We start from the raw sequence: 19102 nt of genomic DNA on the forward strand, positions 1-19102 counted from the left end.
GTCATGTTTGACCAATCTATTAGAATGTTTCGAGGAGGTTACCAGGAAAGTGGATGAAGGGAAGGCGGTGGATGTTGTCGACCTGGATTTCAGCAAGGCCTTTGACAAGGTCCCTCATGGGAGGTTAGTTAGGAAGGTTCAGTTGCTAGGTATACATGCGGAGGTAGTAAATTGGATTAGACACTGGCTCAATGGAAGAAGCCAGAGAGTGGTTGTGGAGGATTGCTTCTCTGAGTGGAGGCCTGTGACTAGTGGTGTGCCGCAGGGATCGGTGTTGGGTCCATTGTTGTTTGTCATCTATATCAATGATCTGGATGATAATGTGGTAAATTGGATCAGCAAGTTTGCTGATGATACAAAGATTGGAGGTGTAGTGGACAGTGAGGAAGGTTTTCAAAGCTTGCAGAGGGATTTGGACCAACTAGAAAAATGGGCTGAAAAATGGCGAATGGAATTTAACGCAGACAAGTGTGAGATATTGCACATTGGAAGGACAAACCAAAGTAGAACGTACAGGGTAAATGGTAGGACTCTGAAGAGTGCAGTTGAACAGAGGGATCTGGGAATACAGGTACAGAATTCCCTAAAAGTGGCGTCACAGGGTCGTAAAGAGTGCGTTTGGTACATTGGCCTTTATAAATCGGAGTATCGAGTATAAAAGTTGGAGTGTTATGGTAAGGTTATATAAGGCATTGGTGAGGCCGAATTTGGAGTATTGTGTGCAGTTTTGGTCACCTAGTTACAGGAAGGATGTAAATAAGGTTGAAAGAGTGCAGAGAAGGTTCACAAGGATGTTGCCGGGACTTGAGAAGCTGAGTTACAGAGAGCGATTGAATAGGTTGGGACTTTATTCCCTGGAGTGTAGAAGATTGAGGGGAGATTTGATAGAGGTGTATAAGATTTTGATGGGTATAGATAGAGTGAATGCAAGCAGGCTTTTTCCGCTGAGGCGAGGGGAGAAAAAAACCAGAGGGCATGGGTTAAGGGTGAAAGGAGAAAAGTTTAAAGGGAATATTAGGGGGGGCTTCTTCACGCAGAGTGGTGGGAGTGTGGAATGAGCTGCCGGATAAAGTGGTAAATGCGGGGTCACTTTTAACATTTAAGAAAGACTTGGACGGGTTCATGGATGAGAGGGGTGTGGAGGGATATGGTCCAAGTGCAGGTCAGTGGGACTAGGCAAAAAATGGTTCGGCACAGACAAGAAGGGCCAAAAGGCCTGTTTCTGAGCTGTAATTTTCTATGGTTCTATGGTGAGAGGGGAAAAGTTTAAGGGAGATGTTCGGGGGAGGTTTTTCACAGAGAGTGGTGGGTGCCTGGAACAGGCTGCCACAGGTGGTGGTGGAAGCAGGCACATTGGCAACATGTAAATGACACCTGGATAGATACATGAATAGGGAGGCAACAATAATCTCTCCCTCAATGTCAACAAAACAAAGGAGGTCGTCATCGACTTAAGGAAGTGTAAAGGAGAACATGCCCCAGTCTACATCAATGGGGACGAAGTAGATAGGGTCGAGAGCTTCAAGTTTTTAGGTGTCCAGATCACCAGCAACCTGTCCTTGTCCCCCATGCCGACACTATAGTTAAGAAAGCCCACCAACGCCTCTACTTGTTCAGAACACTAAGGAAATTTGGCATGTCAGCTACGACTCTCACCAGCTTTTACAGATGCACCATAGAAAGTATTCTTTCTGGTTGTATCACAGCTTGGTATGGCTCCTGCTCTGCCCAAGTCTGCAAGGAACTACAAAAGGTCATGAATGTAGCTCTATCTGTCACGCAAATCAGCCTCCCATCCATTGAGTCTGTCTACACTTCCCACTGCCTTGGCAAAGCAGTCATTATAATTAAGGACCTCACACACCCTGGACATTCTCTCTTCCACCTTCTTCTTTTGGGAAAAAGATACAAAAGTCTGTGGTCACATACCAACTGACTCAAGAACAGCTTCTTCCCTGTTGCTGTCAGACTTTTGAATGGACTTACCTTGCATTAAGTTGATCTTTCTCTACACCCGAGCTATGACTGTAACAGTACATTCTGCACTCTCTCGTTTCCGTCTCTATGAGCGGTATGTTTTGTCTGTATAGCGCACAAGAAACAATACTTTTCATGGTATGTTAATACATGTGACAATAATAAATCAAATCATATCAAAGGAATAGAGAGATACGGACCGAGTCATGGCAGGAGGTTTTTTTTTTAAGGGCATCATGTTCGGCACAGGCTGGGAGGGCCGAAGGGCCTGTTCTTGCGCTGCACTTTTCTTTGTTTTCTTTAAACAGCGAATAGAAGCAAGAGTAGGCCATTCGGCCCATTGAGCCTGCTCTACCATTCACTATGATCATCGCTGATCAAATTCTCTTTCCTGATCCCACCTTCCACCCATATCCACCCATATCCCTTGATCACTTTCGCCCCAAGAGCTACATTTATTTCCTTCTTGACATCACACATTTTGGCCTCAGCTATTTTCTGCATTAGCGATTTCCACAGATTCACCACTCTCTGGTGGAGAAATTTCTCCTCACCTCAGTCCTAAAAATTTACCCTTTATCCTTACACGAAGGACATCGGTAACATTCTTCCTGAATCTACCCTTTCTAATCCTGTTAGAATTTTATAAGTTCCTATGAGACCCCTCTCAATCTTCTAAACTCCAGTGAACATAATCCAAACTGACTTCCTCTTTCCTCATACGACACACTGGCCATCCCAGGAAACAGCCTGTGAACTTTTGCTGCACTCCCCCTGTAGCAAGTACATCCTTCCTCAGATAAAGACACCAAAACTGCACACAATACTCCAGGTGTGGCCTCATTGTTGTCCTATACAATTGCAGTAAAACATCCCTATTCCTATACACAAATCCTCTCGCTCTCAAGGCCAACATACCATTTGCTGTCTTGTTGTCTCCTGTACCTATGCGCTTACTTTCAGGGACTGAACAAAGAACAGTACAGTGCAGCACAGGAAGTGCCCACCAAGTCTGTGCCGACGCAGATGCCTCTTGTAATGACTTCAATCAGACCAATGAGCTTGGCCTATAGGAGCATGAACTTCCTGATTAAGGATCCAATTGATGGGCCAATCAGGGAGTCTTTGCCTTGTACTTAACCGGGAGTGTCAGTTCCTCTAACACCCCCGGAGGGACACTGCTAACTGTTAGCACTCGGTGTACTGCCGTTAGAGTTGTAAGAAAAGGGGTTTTGGTGAAGGGACTTCTGCCTCCGCAGACCAATCACACTTCTCTTATCTAATATTTTCTTGCCTTGACGTGGTCCAAATCCATGGAACAGTACAGCACAGTACAGGCCCTTCAGCCCTTGATGTTGTGCCGAGCTTTGTCCGAAACCGAGATCAAGCAATCCCACTCCCGATCATTCTGGTGTGCTCCATGTGCCTATCCAATAACCGCTTGAAAGTTCCTAAAGTGTCCGACTCCACTATCACAGCAGGCAGTCCATTCCAGACCCCAACCACTCTCTGAGTAAAGAACCTACCTCGGACATCCCTCCTATATCTCCCACCATGAACCTTATAGTTATGCCCCCTAGTAACAGCTACATTCACCCGAGGAAATAGTCTCTGAACGTCCACTCTATCCCCATCATCATCTTAGAAACCTGTATTAAGTCGCCTCTCATCCTCCTCTGCTCCAAAGAGAACAGCCCTCGCTCCGTCAACCTTTCCTCATAAGACCTACCCTCCAAACCAGGCAGAATCCTGGTAAATCTCCTCTGCACTCTTTCCAGTGTCTCCACATCCTTTTTATAGTGAGGTGACCAGAACCGCACACAATATTGCAAATATGGTCTCACCAAGGTCCTCTACAGTTGCAGCATAACCCAACGGCTCTTAAACTCAAACCCCCTGTTAATAAACACGAACACACTATAGGCCTTCTTCATGGCTCTATCCACTTGAGTGGCAACCTTCAGAGATCTGTGGATATGAAACCCAAGATCTCTCTGTTCCTCCACATTCCTCAGAACCCTGCCGTTGACCCTGTAATCCGCATTCAAATTTGTTCTACCAAAATGAATCACCTCACACTTATCAGTGTTAAACTCCATCTGCCATTTTTCAGCCCAGCTCTGCATCCTATCAATGTCTCCGCAGCCTCCAACAGTCCTCCACCTCATCCACTACTCCACCAATCTTGGTGTCATCAGCAAATTTACTGACCCACCCTTCAGTCCCCTCCTCTAAGTCATTGATAAAAGTCACAAAAAGCAGAGGACCCAGCACTGATGCCTGTGGTACACCGCTGGTAACTGGTCTCCAGTCTGAAAATTTTCCATCCACCACCACCCTCTGTCTTCTATGAGATAGCCAGTTACTTATCCAATCGGCCAAATTTCCCTCGATCCCACACCTCCTCACTTTCTTCATGAGCCTACCATGGGGAACCTTATCAAACGCCTTACTAAAATCCATGTATATGACATCAACTGCTCTACCTTCATCTGCACACTTACTTACCTCCTCAAAGAATTCAATCAAATTTGTGAGGCAAGACTTACCCTTCATGAATCCGTGCTGACTGTCACGGATTAAGCTGCATCCCTCTGTTCCCTGCCTATTCATGTATCTATCCAGATGCCTCTTGAACGTTGTTATAGAATCTGCTTCCACCACCTCTTCCGGCAGCTCGTTCCAGGCATTCACTACCCTCTATCTGAAAAACTTGACCCTTACATCTCTTTTAAACTTTGACCCTGGGAAAAAGACTCTGACAATCCATTCTATCCAAGCCTGTCATAATCTTGTAAACCTCTCTCGGGTCCCCCCTCATCCTCCGATGCTCCAAAGAAAAACAATCCAAGTTTGTTCAACCTTTCTTCAGAGCTGTTTTCTCCAAACTAGGCAACATCCTGGAAAATCTCTTCTGCACCCTTTCCAATGCATCAACATCCTTCCGGAAGTGTGGCGACCAGAATGGTACACAATACTCCAAATGTGGCCTAACCAAAGTCTTATACAGCTTCAACATGATTTTACTGACTGATGCACAAGGACACCGAGGTCTCGCTGAGTATCCACCTCTCTCAATTTACACCCCTTCAAATAATAATCTGCCTTCCTATTTTTGCTACTGTAGTGGATAATGAAGTGGTCACCGCATATATTATCCACATTATACTACATCTGCCATGCAGATGCCCACACACTCAGCCTGTCCAAATCACGCTGGAGGATCTCTGCATCCTCCTCACAGCTCACCCTCCCACCCTTACGGTTCACGGGCTCCCAAGCGTGCCTTTTTGCAATCCTGTGGAGTCCGTGGACCATGTCTATGTTTCATGTTATAGGCTGCACAACCCTTTCAGTTTCCTCAAAAATCTTTTATTCAAGTTTTGTTTGCACTTCAGTCCCACACTCCTGATCTACGGGCACCTGGTGCAGAGGGGAAGGAGGAGCACCTCCTCGTGAACCTGCTCCTGGGCTTGGCAAAGCGTGCCATCTACAGATCTATGGGCGGCACGGTAGCACAGTGGTTAGCACTGCTGCTTCACAGCTCCAGGGTCCCGGGTTCGATTCCCGGCTCGGGTCACTGTCTGTGTGGGGTTTGCACATTCTCCTCGTGTCTGCGTGGGTTTCCTCCGGGTGCTCCGGTTTCCTCCCACAGTCCAAAGATGTGCGGGTTAGGTTGATTGGCCAGGTTAAAAATTGCCCCTTAGAGTCCTGGGATGTGTAGGTGAGAGGGATTAGCGGGTAAATATGTGGGGGTAGGACCTGGGTGGGATTGTGGTCGGTGCAGACTCGATGGGCCAAATGGCCTCCTTCTGCACTGTAGGGTTTCTATGATTTCTATGATCTATCCAGCGAGCGATCGAGGGGGTCGCCCAACCTGACTGTCTGCCTCTCTACTGCGGCTACATTTGTGGCTGGGAATCCCTGGAAAGGGAGTGTGCGGTGTCCGAGGGCAGTGTTGATGCCTTCAATGCCTGCTGGGCACCGCAGGGATGGGGGTGTATTATTGACCCTTTTGATCACATTTTAATTTGATATTTTAAGTTTCCTTTCCGCTTCTTGGTTCGGGCGGTTCCCCTCCTTTTAAGGAGCTGCCCCTTTTGGGTTGCCCCTAAGTTAATCTGATTTTGTTTATTTGGGGAAAAAAAGAGTTCCCTGATTAAGGATCCAATTGATGGGCCAATCAGGGAAACTTTGCCTTGTACTTAACCGGGAGTGTCAGTTCCTCTGACACCCCCGGAGGTAGACTGCTAACTGTTAGCACTCGGTGTACTGCTGTTACAGTTATAAAGAAAGGGATTTTGGTGAAGGAACTTCTGCCTCCACAGACTTATTACACTTCTCTAATCTAATATTTCCTTGCCTTGACGTGGTCCATATCCCTCTGTTCCCGGCTGATTCATGTATCTATCCAGATGCCCTTTGAATGTTGTTACAGAATCTGTTTCCACTACTTCCTCTGGCAGCACGTTCCAGGCATTCACCACTCTCTGTCTGAAAAACGTGCCCCTTACATCTCTTAAACTTTCCCTCTCTCACTCTCACCTTTGTCCTGAGTAACCTGGGAAAAAGACTCTGACAATCCACTCTATCCAAGCCTGTTATAATCTTGTAAACATCTCTCAGGTCCCCCCTCATCCTCAGATGCTCCAAAGAAAACAATCCAAGTTTGTTCAACCTTTCTTCAAAAAGGTTCCTCCAAACCAGGCAACATCCTGGAAAATCTCTTCTGCGCCCTTTCTAATGCATCAACATCCTTCCGGAAGTGTGGCGACCAGAATTGTACACAATACTCCAAATGTGGCCGAACCAAAGTCCTGTACAGCTTCAACATGATTGTACTGACTGATGCACAAGGACACCGAGGTCTCGCTGAGTATCCACCTCTCTTAATTTACACCCCTTCAAATAATAATCTGCCTTCCTATTTTTGCTACTGAAGTGGATAATGAAGTGGTCACTGCATATTTATCCACATTATACTACATCTGCCATGCAGATGCCCACACACTCAGCCTGTCCAAATCACACTGGAAGATCTCTGCATGCTGCTCACAGCTCACCCTCCCACCCAATATTGTATCATCTACATATTTGGAGATAATACATTTAGTTCCTGTGTCCAAATCATTAATATATAATATGAACAGTTTGGGTCCCAGCACAGATCCCTGCGGTACCCCACTAATCACTGCCTTCCAATTGGAAAAAGACCCATTTATGCCATCTCTTTGCTTCCTGTCTGTGAACCAGCTTTCTATCCATCTCAAGACGCAACCCACAATCCAATATACTTTAACTTTACATAGTAGCAGGGCGGCACAGTGGTTGGCACTGCTGTCTCACAGCACCAGGGAGCCGGGTTCGATTCCTGGCTTGGGTCACTGTCTGTGTGGAGTTTGCATGTTCCCTCCATGTCTGCGTGGGTTTCCTCTGGGTGCTCTGGTTTCCTCCCACAGTCTGAAAGACAGTTGGTTAGTTGCATTGGCCATGCTAAATTCTCTCTCGGTCTACCCGAACAGGTGGCAGAGTATGGCGACTAGGGGATTTTCACAACTTAATTGCAGTGTTAATGTAAACCGACTTGTGACACGAATAAACAAACTTTAAACTTTATAACTTAAAAACGTTATGTAAGACCTTGTCCAAAGCCTTCTGAAAGTCTAAATAAATCACATCCACCGGTTCTCCCTGGTCAACTCTACTAGTTACATTCTCAAAGAATTCCAGTAGTTTTGTCAAGCATGATTTCCCTTTTGTAAATCCATGCTGACTTTATCTGATTAGAACACTGCTTTTCAAACGCTTGATAATGGACTCCAGCAACTGCCCTACGACCGACGTTCGGCTCACTGTTCGTTGGTTCCCTCTTTCCTGTAACACTACATTCTGCACTCTCTCATTTCCTTCTCTATGAACGGTATGTTTTGTCTGGATAGGGGGCAGAAACAATATGTTCATACATGTGACAATAATAAATCAAATCAAATCCTCTCTACCTCTGATTTTGAATACAGGGCTTAAATTAATTACCTCTCTATCCCCTGAAGGTGCTGACTCTGGCTGGGTTCAGTTCTACACTCACTGGTTCCTCTCTCTCTCTATTGAAGGTGCTGACTCTGGCTGGGTTCAGTTCTAACTCACTGGTTCCTCCCTCTCTCCTGAAGGTGCTGACTCTGGCTGGGTTCAGTTCAGACGCTGGAAATCTGAAATGAAACAGAAAAGAAAGCTCAGCAGATTGTGCAGCATCTGTTTACAGAGAGAAACAGAGTTAGTTTTTCAGGTCTGTGACCTTTCATCAGAACTTGGAAACATAGAAACTCGGAACAGGAGTCGGCCATTCAGCCCTTTGAGCCTATTCCATCATTCAATGTGATCATGGCTGATCCTATATCTCAATTCCATATTCTCAGCTTTTCCCAATACCCCTTGATGCCATTAAAATCTAAAAATTTCTCTCTCTCCTTCTTGAATATATGCAGTGACTTGGTCGCCACAGCTTCTGAGGTAGAGAATTCCACAGGTTCACCACCCTCTAAGTGAAGAAATCTCTCCTCATCTCATTTCTAAATGGTGTACTCCATATCCTAAGACTGTGTCCCCTTGTTCTACATTCCCCAACCAAGGAAAACATCCTTCCTGCAGCTAGTCTGTCCAGCCCTGTTAGAATTGTATATTTTTCAATCAGATCTCCTCTCATCCTGTCCTTTCTGTTTTTCACTCCAAAGTGTATAACTTCATATTTCGCCGCGTTGTGCTGCATCTACCATGTGTTTGTTCACTCACTCAACTTGTCTAAATCACCTTGAAGCCTCCTTACATCCTCCTCACAACTCACAATTCCGCCCAGTTTTGTGTTGTCAGCAAACGTGGAAATGTTACGTTTGGTTCCCTCATCCAGATCGGGATGGGATTAGAATAGATAGGTGCTGATGGCCGGTGCATACACGAGGGGCCGAATGGCCTCTTTCTGTGCTGTAAAATTCTCTGACTCTATGACTTCTTAAAGAAGTCATTCATTGACTGTCCTTTGGGAACTCCAGAGATGATGATTGGTTCGATAGAAATGAAAATCTTTTGTCTTTTCTCTGGTGTCTTACACTTTGCTCCTTGCTTCCTGACTGGAATCTCCAAACTGGGGGAATTGTGGATCCTGGTGACATCACCCTGTTGGGGATGAAGGTATTGTCACAGAGTCCTGTGTTGTCAATGTACCGACCCGTTACCATAGTTACCCAGTTTCACTGGATGCTGACAGAATGTTTACCATTGATTTTGTGTTCTACCTGCCAGCTGTTCAGATGGAATACAGATGCTGTGAGTGAGCATTGTCCCCATCCCACTTACAGCAATGATAGTGACAACCTGCATCATTTCCAGTTAGGGCTAGAGTCATAGTCATACAGTCACAGACATTCACAGCTGGAAACAGGCCCTTCAGCCCAACTAATCCGTGTCGTCCAGTTTTTACCAATAAGCTATTCCCAATTGCCTGCGTTTGGCCCATATCCCTCTATACCAATCTTACCCATGCAACTATCGAAATGCTTTTTAAAAGACAAAATTGTAACCGCTTCTACTACTACCTCTGGCAGCTCGTTCCAGACACTCACCACCCTCTGTGTGAAAAAATTGCCCCTCTGGACCCTTTTGTGTTTCTCCCCTCTCACCTTAAACCTGTGTCCCCCACTTTTAGACTCCCCTAACTTTGGGAAAAGATGTTGACTATCTTCCTCATCTGTGGTCCTCATTATTTTATAACCTCTATAAGATCATCCCTAAGACTCCTACGCTCCAGACAAAAAGTCCCAGACTATTCATCCTCTCCTTATAACTCAAACCATCAAGTCCCGGTAGCATCATAGTAAATCTTTTCTGCAGTCTTTCTCATTTAATAATATCCTTTCTATAACTGTGTGACCAGAACTGTACACAGTATTCCTAGTGGGGCCTTACCAATGTCTTGTACAACTTCAACATGACGTCCCAACTCCTATGTGAGGATAAATGGACCAATACATTCCATTGCCATTCCTGCAGTTGATAATGAAGTGAAAAAGCCGGTGTTTAATGAAATGCCCCAGGGGGAAATCTGCTCGAATGTAACAACTCTGCAAAATCCTTAATTGTTGTTGTTTCTGTTCAACCAGCCCCGAGAAGCTTGGAAGATGGAAGTTCCCGACTGGTCTGAAGTTCATAGAAACCCTACAGTGCAGAAGGAGGCCATTCGGCCCATCGAGTCTGCACCGACCACAATCCCACCCAGGCCCTACCCCCACATATTTACCCGCTAATCCCTCTAACGTACGCATCTCAGGACACTAAGGGGCAATTTTTAACCTGGCCAATCAACCTAACCTGCACATCTTTGGACTGTGGGAGGAAAGCGGAGCACCCGGAGGAACCCCACGCAGACACGTGGAGAATGTGCAAACTCCACACAGACAGTGACCCGAGCCGGGAATCGAACCCGGGCCCTGGAGCTGTGAAGCAGCAGTGCTAACCACTGTGCTACCGTGCCGTCCTAGTTGGAGATGGAGATGAGGAGGAGCCAAATCTCAACAACTTGCTGGCAGACATCAAAAGTCATCTGCTTTGGAGCAAGGAGACCCTCAAACAGGCCATTCAGAGCAGCCAAGACCCTGGAACATCACCGCTGCTGGAGAACAGAGAAGGTGTGAGGCAAGGCAGGATGCTCGAGTGGTCAAAGATGGGACCTCAATCATTGGTGGAGTCTCCGACTCCAGTTCTGACTCCTTCTGACATTGATGGACGGTTTGAAGTGGAGGAAATTAGTCAGGATGGAAGTGGTGACGAGATTTACAGTCACTCCCTCAGCTTAGAGACCATTTTTAAGACAATCTATGCAGCATTTCCACTCTGGGGTGGATGTCAGATCAGCTCACCAGACGGAAGGAAGACTAGAGCTAGATGAGGCCATTCAGCCCCAATACTTTCTCAAATGCTCCGCTATGCAGTTCAAAACCTGGAAGGCCGGGATTCAAGCCACGTTACACAGGCGACTGGGAAAAGCACCATCGGATTAATCAGACCACTGGCCCAGACTGGAAAGACTAAAAGTTCAGCAGAGAGACGTCAACATGAATTTTCATTTTTAATGTTTCTTCTTTACTCTCAACAATTTATTGTGTTTGTATAATTATCTTAAATGTTTCACATTAAAACAAATACTCAGAATATTTAGCATTGCCGGAGAAGTGTAACCGGGAAAGTGCCCTGTCCATTCAGTTTGGGGAACACTTCCTGACAGAGGAAGATTGGGACATGACAGCTTCTCCCTATCAGCTCCTTCCAATTCCCTCCACATGATCAGAACAGACACACAAACACAGTTGGATTAGTCTGACCCGCCCGCTCCTTTCATACACTCTCTCTTCCACAATATTCACACCCACACATTCACAGGACAATACTTTTACCAACTGTAAGGTCCCAGCACAGAATTTTTTACTCCTTTCACAATTCTGAACACTTCTATCAAATCTCCTCTCAACCTTCTCTTCGTCAAAGAGAACAGACCCAAATTCTCAATCTACCGATGTAACTGAACTTCCTCATCCCTGGACCCATGCCCAGAGATTTATTGCACCCTCTCCAATGCCTTCACATCCTTTCCAACGACTGCTGTCCAGATCAGAGTCAAATACTCCAACTGAGGCCAAACCAGTGTTTTATACAGGTTTCCCATAACCTGCTTGCTCTTGTACTCTATGTCCCTACGTATAAAGCTCACAAAACCAAATACTTTATTAACCATGCTCTCAACCTGCCACTCAAACAGCAATTATTAGTGTCACATTTAACTGCAGGCCCCTTGTTCCTGCATGCTTTTACAATTGTATCATTACTTTTATATTGTCTCAACCTTTTCTTCCCAATGAAATAAATCATTTCACACTTCTCTGCTTTAAATTGGTCTTGTTTGCCCAATCCACAAGCTGTATAAGGAACTTTGAGCTTCAGCAGTACCCCCTCACTGTTCACAATGCTGCCATGTATTGTATAATTACCACAGTTTGAATGTGTGCTCTGTGCAGCATTGCCGATGTCCAAAGCCTTAACCACTCAGTCATTGCAGCTGCACATGTGTCAGAATGATGGAACCACCCCAATAACGTTCATATTAACTTCATCAGGTACCAGGATTGTGCAGAACATAGTGAGTGAGCTGTAATTTTATCTTTGTCTCTGACGGAGAACTCATTTATTAGGTCAGGGATTTGGTTTTCTATTTCAATAATTTTTCATTTGAAACGAATTACGTCCGAAGAAAAAAAAGAAACTTTTATTATTTTATTTCATTCCTGTCAAATGTTGCGTTCGCACTGTTTTTGTCCCCTCGGTTTAAAACACAAGAGACCGTGGACAAGGTTCTACATAAACTATCAATGTGATAGCCGGGAATCGAACTCGGGTCAATTGTTTGGAAGGCAGCTGTGCTCACCACGATACCACCATCACTCAATCTGCTCAATCAGCCCTTCTTTTCAATAGTTATAATTAGGAACTACCTTCGCTGCTGATTTCATCAGACATTTGGTGTATCCATGGCACAGTTTGTAAACTGAACCTGTCTTGTCTCGTTTTTCTGGACAGTTTCAGCCACCTTTTTACTATTGTTTCTGACTGAGAACTCATTGATTAGTTTTGAGGCCTGTTCTTTCATTTTAACAAAGTTTCCACAAAGTAAATTGAAGCTGGATTTTCCATTAGAAACACAGTGATGGTGAGAATCTTTAGTGAATTTTATTTTAGGAATGCCCACCTGCTGTTGTGACCTGCGATAGTTAATTAAATAAGTCACCACTGTGATGGTCAGGAACTGACTCTTGGTCAAATGCTCGCAGTCACCACTCCACCACCATCGCTCACCTGGCTCTTCCACCCCTTCTGTAACAAAGCTCAGCTTTGACAGTGAATCTGGTTTCCTCAGGCCCAATCGGAGGATGGTCGGAAACTGTCCATCACTATCAGAAACTTCACTTTCAGCGAGTGGGGGATGATTATTTAACTGGCTGTCACTGGTTGTTGAGGTTGTGGTTTATTGTTACCTGTCAGTGCAGAAGAAACAAATAAAACAGGAAATGTAGAGACTCCGAGAGCAGATAATTTGTATTTTCCTGGTAAACAAACACAGTGATCTCAGCAATCACTGTAATAACTGGGGGAAAAAAACAGATATGATTGGTTCTGGCCACGGAATCTGGTTAACAGATGTGGTCCCACACCACATGGACTGCAGCGGTTCCAGAAGGCAGCTCATCACCACCTTCCCAAGGTCAATTAGGGATGGGCAATCAATGCTGACCCAGACAGCGACACTCACATTCCATGAATGAGTTGAAAGACAATCTGTGGGGAGCGGGCCTCAGAGTGTTTAACAGTTACTGAGGTGAAAAACTAACTCACCCCCTGGAATCCGGAGCAAAGGCCGGAAGGAGGAGAAATTCCGTCCTGGGACCTTACATTTGGTGAAAGTTTTGTCCTGTGAATGTGTAGGTGTGAATATTGTGGAAGAGAGAGTGTATGAAAGGAGCGGGCGGTTCAGACTAATCCAACTGTGTTTGTGTGTCTGTTCTGATCATGAGATCTCCGAGTCTCTCTTGTGTAAAATAAAACGATTTTCAATCAAAGATTCCCCCCAATCCCCCTGCTGAGCCCCAAAGTGAGATTTCAAGGCAATTGTTTCGCGAAATTGAAGATTTTAATGGAAAAGTAGAGAACATGTCAGCTATCGCGTGTGAGAGCGCGATCAGTGCAGCAGGAAAACGGGTTTCAGTGGAAAATGGAGTCCTCAGTTCGAGTGAAACCTTTTCAACAGCAAACATTCGTGTGTCAGAGACATGAAGGATGTGAGCTGGATCTCTGGAGAGGCGGAATTTCATTGCAATGGGAGAGTTTGTGAGGAGAGAGAAACACAGAGAGGTTGGAGGAGCCGGGAGCTGACAGCAGCTTGTCTCTGCTCCGTCCGCTCTCTGCCTTTAAGTTGCTCTGTGCCGCCACCACTGGGTTCATTTCGGATCCAGTTCTGACTCACACAGATTTTCCACACACTCTCGGATATGACTGAAACTGCAGCCGCCGAAACGGCTCCTCCAGCCGCTCCCGCTCAAGTGAAGTCTCCCAGGAAGAAGAAGGCGGCTCCCCGACCTGCGGCAGCCGGTCCCAAGTTAGGCGAGCAGATCCTCAATGTTGTGGCGGGTTGCAGCGATCGCAAGGGGATGTCCCTGGCCGCGATAAAGAAAGCTTTGGCTGGCAGCGGAGTGGATGTGGGGAAGCGCGTCTCCCAGATCAGGTTAACTATCAAGAGGAAGGTGGAGACAGGGTCTCTGGTGCAGACAAAGGGACAGGGCGCCTCCGGCTCCTTCAAACTCGCTAAGAAGGAAAGCCCGGGGAAAATGGGAAAGAAGGCGAAGACACCAACAGCCAAGAAATCTTTAGTAAAGAAAACAGCGGCCAAGAAGGTGACAACAAAGAAAGCAGCAGCCAAGAAACCCGCAGCCAAGAAACCCGCAGCAAAGAAAACTCCAGTGAAGAAATCAACAGTGAAGAAAACAAGCAGCAAGAAGGCGGCAACTCCAAAAAAGGCGGTGAAGAAAGCAGCCCTGAAGAAAAAGTCTCCTGTGAAGAAGGTGACGGGCGGAAAGTCTGTCAAAAAAGTGACTAAATCGAAGGCCAAACCCAAAGTGAAAGCAGCAAAAGCGAAGAAAGCGTCAGGAAAGAAGTGAAACAACCCGAGCAAATTGTAAACCTCTGAACCCAAAGGCTCTTCTCAGAGCCACCCACATCTCTCAGGAAAGAGCTGATCCCGCAAGAAAATGATTCCTGTCCCGCGGCCCGGCTCATTCTCAATAGAGATAATTTCAAATTCAGACTAAAGCAAAACACAGCAGAGGCTGAATTTCATTTGAATTTCACATTTGTTCAATCGCCACTTTCTCTCATAATAAAGATGTCTGGTAGATTCAGTATGAGACAGTAACACTGGCGGCTAAATACCGCTTTCCAACTTCAATTTTAACACAGGAGATTTCCCCAAACAGCTGCAATAAGGTATTTGTAAACAGCTGGAAGCGGATGTGGGTGAGAATGTTCCTGAGGGAGATTCTTCCTCGATTCTTGCTGTGTTTAAGTCGGAATATTACTGACTGGGAATCATAACGGGGCCAGGTTTTAAACACAAAAGCAAAAAGTCACGAACCGACTCGTTAACTCTCCCTCTTCACAAAAGCTGCCGGAGCTGCTGATTATTTGCAGCATTTTCTGTTTTGATTCCATATTTCAAAGCTCCAGGTTTGTGGAAACTTGTGTGTGAAGGGCGGCTCTGGAAGGGTTTGTGTGGGGAGCTGTGTTTCGCTTCCATTGTTAATAAACGGGTTGAAATTGGCGGTTGCAGAAACTGGAGGTGGAGCTGAAAGATCAGGGGCCGTTCTGTGTGTGTGTGTCAGTCCGGCTCTCTCCTCCCTCCCGCTCTGTGTTTAATCTTCACTCTGTCTCCTCCCCTCTCTGCTCTCACTCCGCCTTTCTCAGTCAGGTCGGGGCGGGCTGTATAAAAGGAGCCTGAAAGATTTCCTCTCTCATATTGTGCAGAGATCTGAGTGAAGAATCATCATGTCTGGCAGAGGGAAAGGAGGCAAAGGACTGGGTAAAGGCGGCGCAAAGCGGCACCGCAAAGTGCTCCGTGATAATATCCAGGGCATCACCAAGCCAGCAATCCGGCGTCTGGCTCGCCGTGGCGGTGTCAAGCGGATCTCGGGTTTGATCTATGAGGAGACTCGCGGGGTGCTGAAGGTTTTCCTGGAGAATGTGATCAGGGATGCGGTCACCTACACTGAACACGCCAAGCGCAAGACGGTCACTGCCATGGATGTGGTGTACGCTCTGAAACGCCAGGGCCGCACTCTCTATGGATTCGGCGGCTGAACAACTCGATCCTTTCTCCCGAACACACAAAGGCTCTTTTAAGAGCCACTCACCGCTTCACAGAGAGAGCAGTGACCTGGGAACGGCAGCTGGGACAGCCTGTTCAGTGTTTGAGATGCATGTTTGTTTTGTTTAGGTTACAGTGCGGGAATCACCGAATTTAACATTTCATTTGGAGCGGCGATGGGAATTGTTTTTGAAATTTTTAAGTGGATTGTCTGAGCAGCCCCCAGTTGACATGTGCCCTCAGTGAAACGCCACATCACTCCTGTTTAATCACTCAGTGTTTGGATAGAGTTTATAAAAGCTTTCTCTGGAATAGCGGAGTTTAGTAGCAGCAGCCGGTGAATCGTTCACTGGAACCAGTCCCAGTTGTGATGCTATTTGCCCCCAGACGGTTGTTTCCTGCACTGAAACTGACGCTTTGTGAAACTGATCAGTTTCCGCTCAGTCATTCACAAACCCGCAATTCCCGCAGTTTGAGCCGCTCCAACCCCAGCCTGCTTCTGATTGGCCATCCTCTCCGCATTCGCAGCTCTGAACCAATCGCAGAGCATCGAATGTGAAGATTGAGCCAATCATTGGCTTCATCTGTCAACCGGCAGAAATTTTGAATTGGGGAAAATGCCGCCAATTTCAGCGCGGGAAAGGGAATTGAGACAAATTCTTAACCTATTAAAAATAGATTCTCAATTAATATTCTGCTGTAAGATTATTTTACAAAGAGGTTTCATTTGTGAACATTTGTCCGCCACGGGCGGCAAACGACTCCATTCAGTAATGTCAAACGGGACAAATATGAAGTCACTCTCTGTAACAAACAACAGACTCAACCCCTTTCACACCGGCTTCAGGGAGACACAGAGAAGCGACTGATTTCTGATCCTTGCCCCCGAAAACGGCAGCGAATGTTACAAACGACAGGAGAGGGGAAATCTGAATGGGCTGGAGAGGAAAGGGACAGGGATCGAGTGGAACAGCGGGAGATTCTGGGAATGAACAGCCCAGAGAGCGGGGAAATGGTCTAAAGCACGAAGTGCAGGGAGATAGACTTCAAATCTTCAATATTTCGAGTAATGTTTATTTTAATAAGGACGGGATAAAGTCTTTTATACAGACGGCTATTTCCTGCATCGAAAACGGCCCAATTTCTGAAAGGCGCGGTTAACAAAACTACTGAACCAATCAGAACCTGAGTTACAGACATTAATTCGCTGGTCACAGTTTGATTGAAACTTCCTGGGCCAATTCCCGCTGGGGGCGGTCCCTCACAGAGTTTAAAAAGGCGAATGCAGCACAGACTCTGTATTAACAGTTTGTGTCTCAGATTGTGCTGAATCCGCTCAGAAAATGGCCAGGACCAAGCAGACAGCGCGCAAATCGACCGGAGGGAAAGCTCCTCGCAAACAGCTGGCTACCAAAGCTGCCCGGAAGAGCGCTCCAGCCACGGGCGGAGTGAAGAAGCCTCATCGCTACAGACCCGGCACTGTGGCTCTGAGGGAGATCCGCCGCTACCAGAAATCCACCGAGCTGCTGATCCGCAAACTGCCCTTCCAGCGCCTGGTGCGAGAGATCGCTCAAGACTTCAAGACAGACCTGCGCTTCCAGAGCTCGGCCGTCATGGCCCTGCAGGAGGCCAGCGAGGCTTACCTGGTGGGGCTCTTTGAGGACACCAACCTGTGCGCCATCCACGCCAAGCGAGTCACCATCATGCCCAAAGACATCCAGCTGGCCCGCCGCATCCGCGGGGAACGCGCCTAAACCCCGGCCTCAGCACCAAGTACAACAACGGCTCTTTTAAGAGCCACCAAATCGACAAATGAAAGAGCTGCGATCTCCTGTTAACGATTCTCGTGTTTCAATTCCCAGGACAGAATATTCCCAGGACTCCAATACTGAAACCTCTTAATGTTATAATGAACTCTCCGTTGCATTGAGGTCACTCATATCTCCAAACCTTTGATGATTAGAGTAAAAACGATGCCGTTAACAATTCTCCTGCAGTTTAATTTTAGTGGTTTTATTAAACCTGCGATAATTTCAGTTTCCGAGGAATAATTCCCCAAATCCACTTTGTCCTCATGTTTCGAGTCGCAGCGTGAGTGACGCAATTTTCAACAGTCAGGAAGCATCTCAAACAGTAACCCACTCACACCGATATAACCATTGCAGAAACGCTTGCACATTCGCATAGACAATAATTAACACTTTTCCAGATACAATGACTGGCTCTGAAAACCGATGGGCTGCAGATGAATATCCTCGCAGACTATCACATTTTAAAGCAATTATATTGGAAATAGGATCATTTCAGTTCACTGGGATGGTTTCCCCGATAAACAGCAGCAACTTGTATTAAAATACTGTATGTGTCAATCGTACGGATTGATAGAACAAAGCGGGAAACAGCTGTGCTGTGAATAGCAGTGCAGAAACTGACCGATAGACACCAGCTCGCCCTTTTTCAGATAAAGTGAGTGGCTCTGAAAAGAGCCTTTGGGTTATCAGATTAAAGAATGGTCGCTTCACTTGCTCTTCGCGGCCCCAGCGCTGCTTTTCTTGGGCAGCAGCACGGCCTGGATATTAGGCAGCACCCCGCCCTGAGCGATGGTCACCCCTCCCAGCAGCTTGTTGAGCTCCTCGTCGTTGCGGACGGCCAGCTGCAGGTGTCTGGGGATGATGCGGGTCTTCTTGTTGTCCCGGGCCGCGTTCCCGGCCAGCTCCAGGATTTCAGCGGTCAGATACTCGAGCACAGCAGCCAGATAGACCGGGGCTCCGGCACCCACACGCTCAGCATAATTGCCCTTTCTCAGGAGCCTGTGAACACGGCCCACCGGGAACTGCAGTCCAGCCCGGGAGGAGCGAGACTTGGCCTTGGCCCGAGCTTTCCCGCCGCCCTTTCCTCTTCCAGACATTTGCACAATCTCACAAACACTTTCACAAAGAATCAGCAATTTCTCCAGCATTGACTGTTCTTATAAACTGACAGCTCCTCTGATTGGCCGCTGCTCTATTCACCTCATTTGCCTATATTCTTCACCAATCAGCTCACTGGAAACAGAAGAGGGCGGGATTTCCCCACAACAACCGGCAGAAGCAGAGAATTTGTCCATTTCCAAAAGCCCGCCAATTTCATTGTGGGAAAGGAGCGAATTCAAATCAATGTCGCCCTCAGTCAGAG

At 46.6% G+C, this 19102-nt stretch overlaps 4 protein-coding genes across 4 annotated transcripts; 3 read left to right on the forward strand and 1 right to left on the reverse strand.

Annotated features, from left to right (window-relative positions):
- The first annotated feature begins 14060 nt into the window (after positions 1–14060).
- Positions 14061–14726, forward strand: LOC144483581 (histone H1-like). The gene has a single exon (XM_078202217.1). The coding sequence runs from the start codon at positions 14061–14063 to the stop codon at positions 14724–14726; it is 666 nt and encodes a 221-aa protein (XP_078058343.1).
- An 883-nt stretch (positions 14727–15609) lies between these two features.
- Positions 15610–16370, forward strand: LOC144483591 (histone H4). The gene has a single exon (XM_078202227.1). The coding sequence runs from the start codon at positions 15610–15612 to the stop codon at positions 15919–15921; it is 312 nt and encodes a 103-aa protein (XP_078058353.1). The 3' UTR covers positions 15922–16370.
- A 901-nt stretch (positions 16371–17271) lies between these two features.
- On the forward strand, positions 17272–17682 carry LOC144483582 (histone H3). The gene has a single exon (XM_078202218.1). The coding sequence runs from the start codon at positions 17272–17274 to the stop codon at positions 17680–17682; it is 411 nt and encodes a 136-aa protein (XP_078058344.1).
- A 643-nt stretch (positions 17683–18325) lies between these two features.
- On the reverse strand, positions 18326–18836 carry LOC144483584 (histone H2A-like). The gene has a single exon (XM_078202220.1). It carries the CDS (start codon positions 18834–18836, stop codon positions 18447–18449), a length of 390 nt encoding a protein of 129 aa, XP_078058346.1. The 3' UTR covers positions 18326–18446.
- Between the last annotated feature and the right edge of the window lie 266 nt (positions 18837–19102).

The sequence above is a fragment of the Mustelus asterias genome, unplaced genomic scaffold, assembly GCF_964213995.1.
Source record: "Mustelus asterias unplaced genomic scaffold, sMusAst1.hap1.1 HAP1_SCAFFOLD_76, whole genome shotgun sequence".
In the NCBI taxonomy this organism is placed as follows: domain Eukaryota; kingdom Metazoa; phylum Chordata; class Chondrichthyes; order Carcharhiniformes; family Triakidae; genus Mustelus; species Mustelus asterias.

Coding starts and splice junctions, on each gene's coding strand:
- LOC144483581 (XM_078202217.1), top strand. CDS start 14,061: ATGACTGAAACTGCAGCCGCCGAAACGGCTCCTCCAGCCGCTCCCGCT.
- LOC144483591 (XM_078202227.1), top strand. CDS start 15,610: ATGTCTGGCAGAGGGAAAGGAGGCAAAGGACTGGGTAAAGGCGGCGCA.
- LOC144483582 (XM_078202218.1), top strand. CDS start 17,272: ATGGCCAGGACCAAGCAGACAGCGCGCAAATCGACCGGAGGGAAAGCT.
- LOC144483584 (XM_078202220.1), bottom strand. CDS start 18,836: ATGTCTGGAAGAGGAAAGGGCGGCGGGAAAGCTCGGGCCAAGGCCAAG.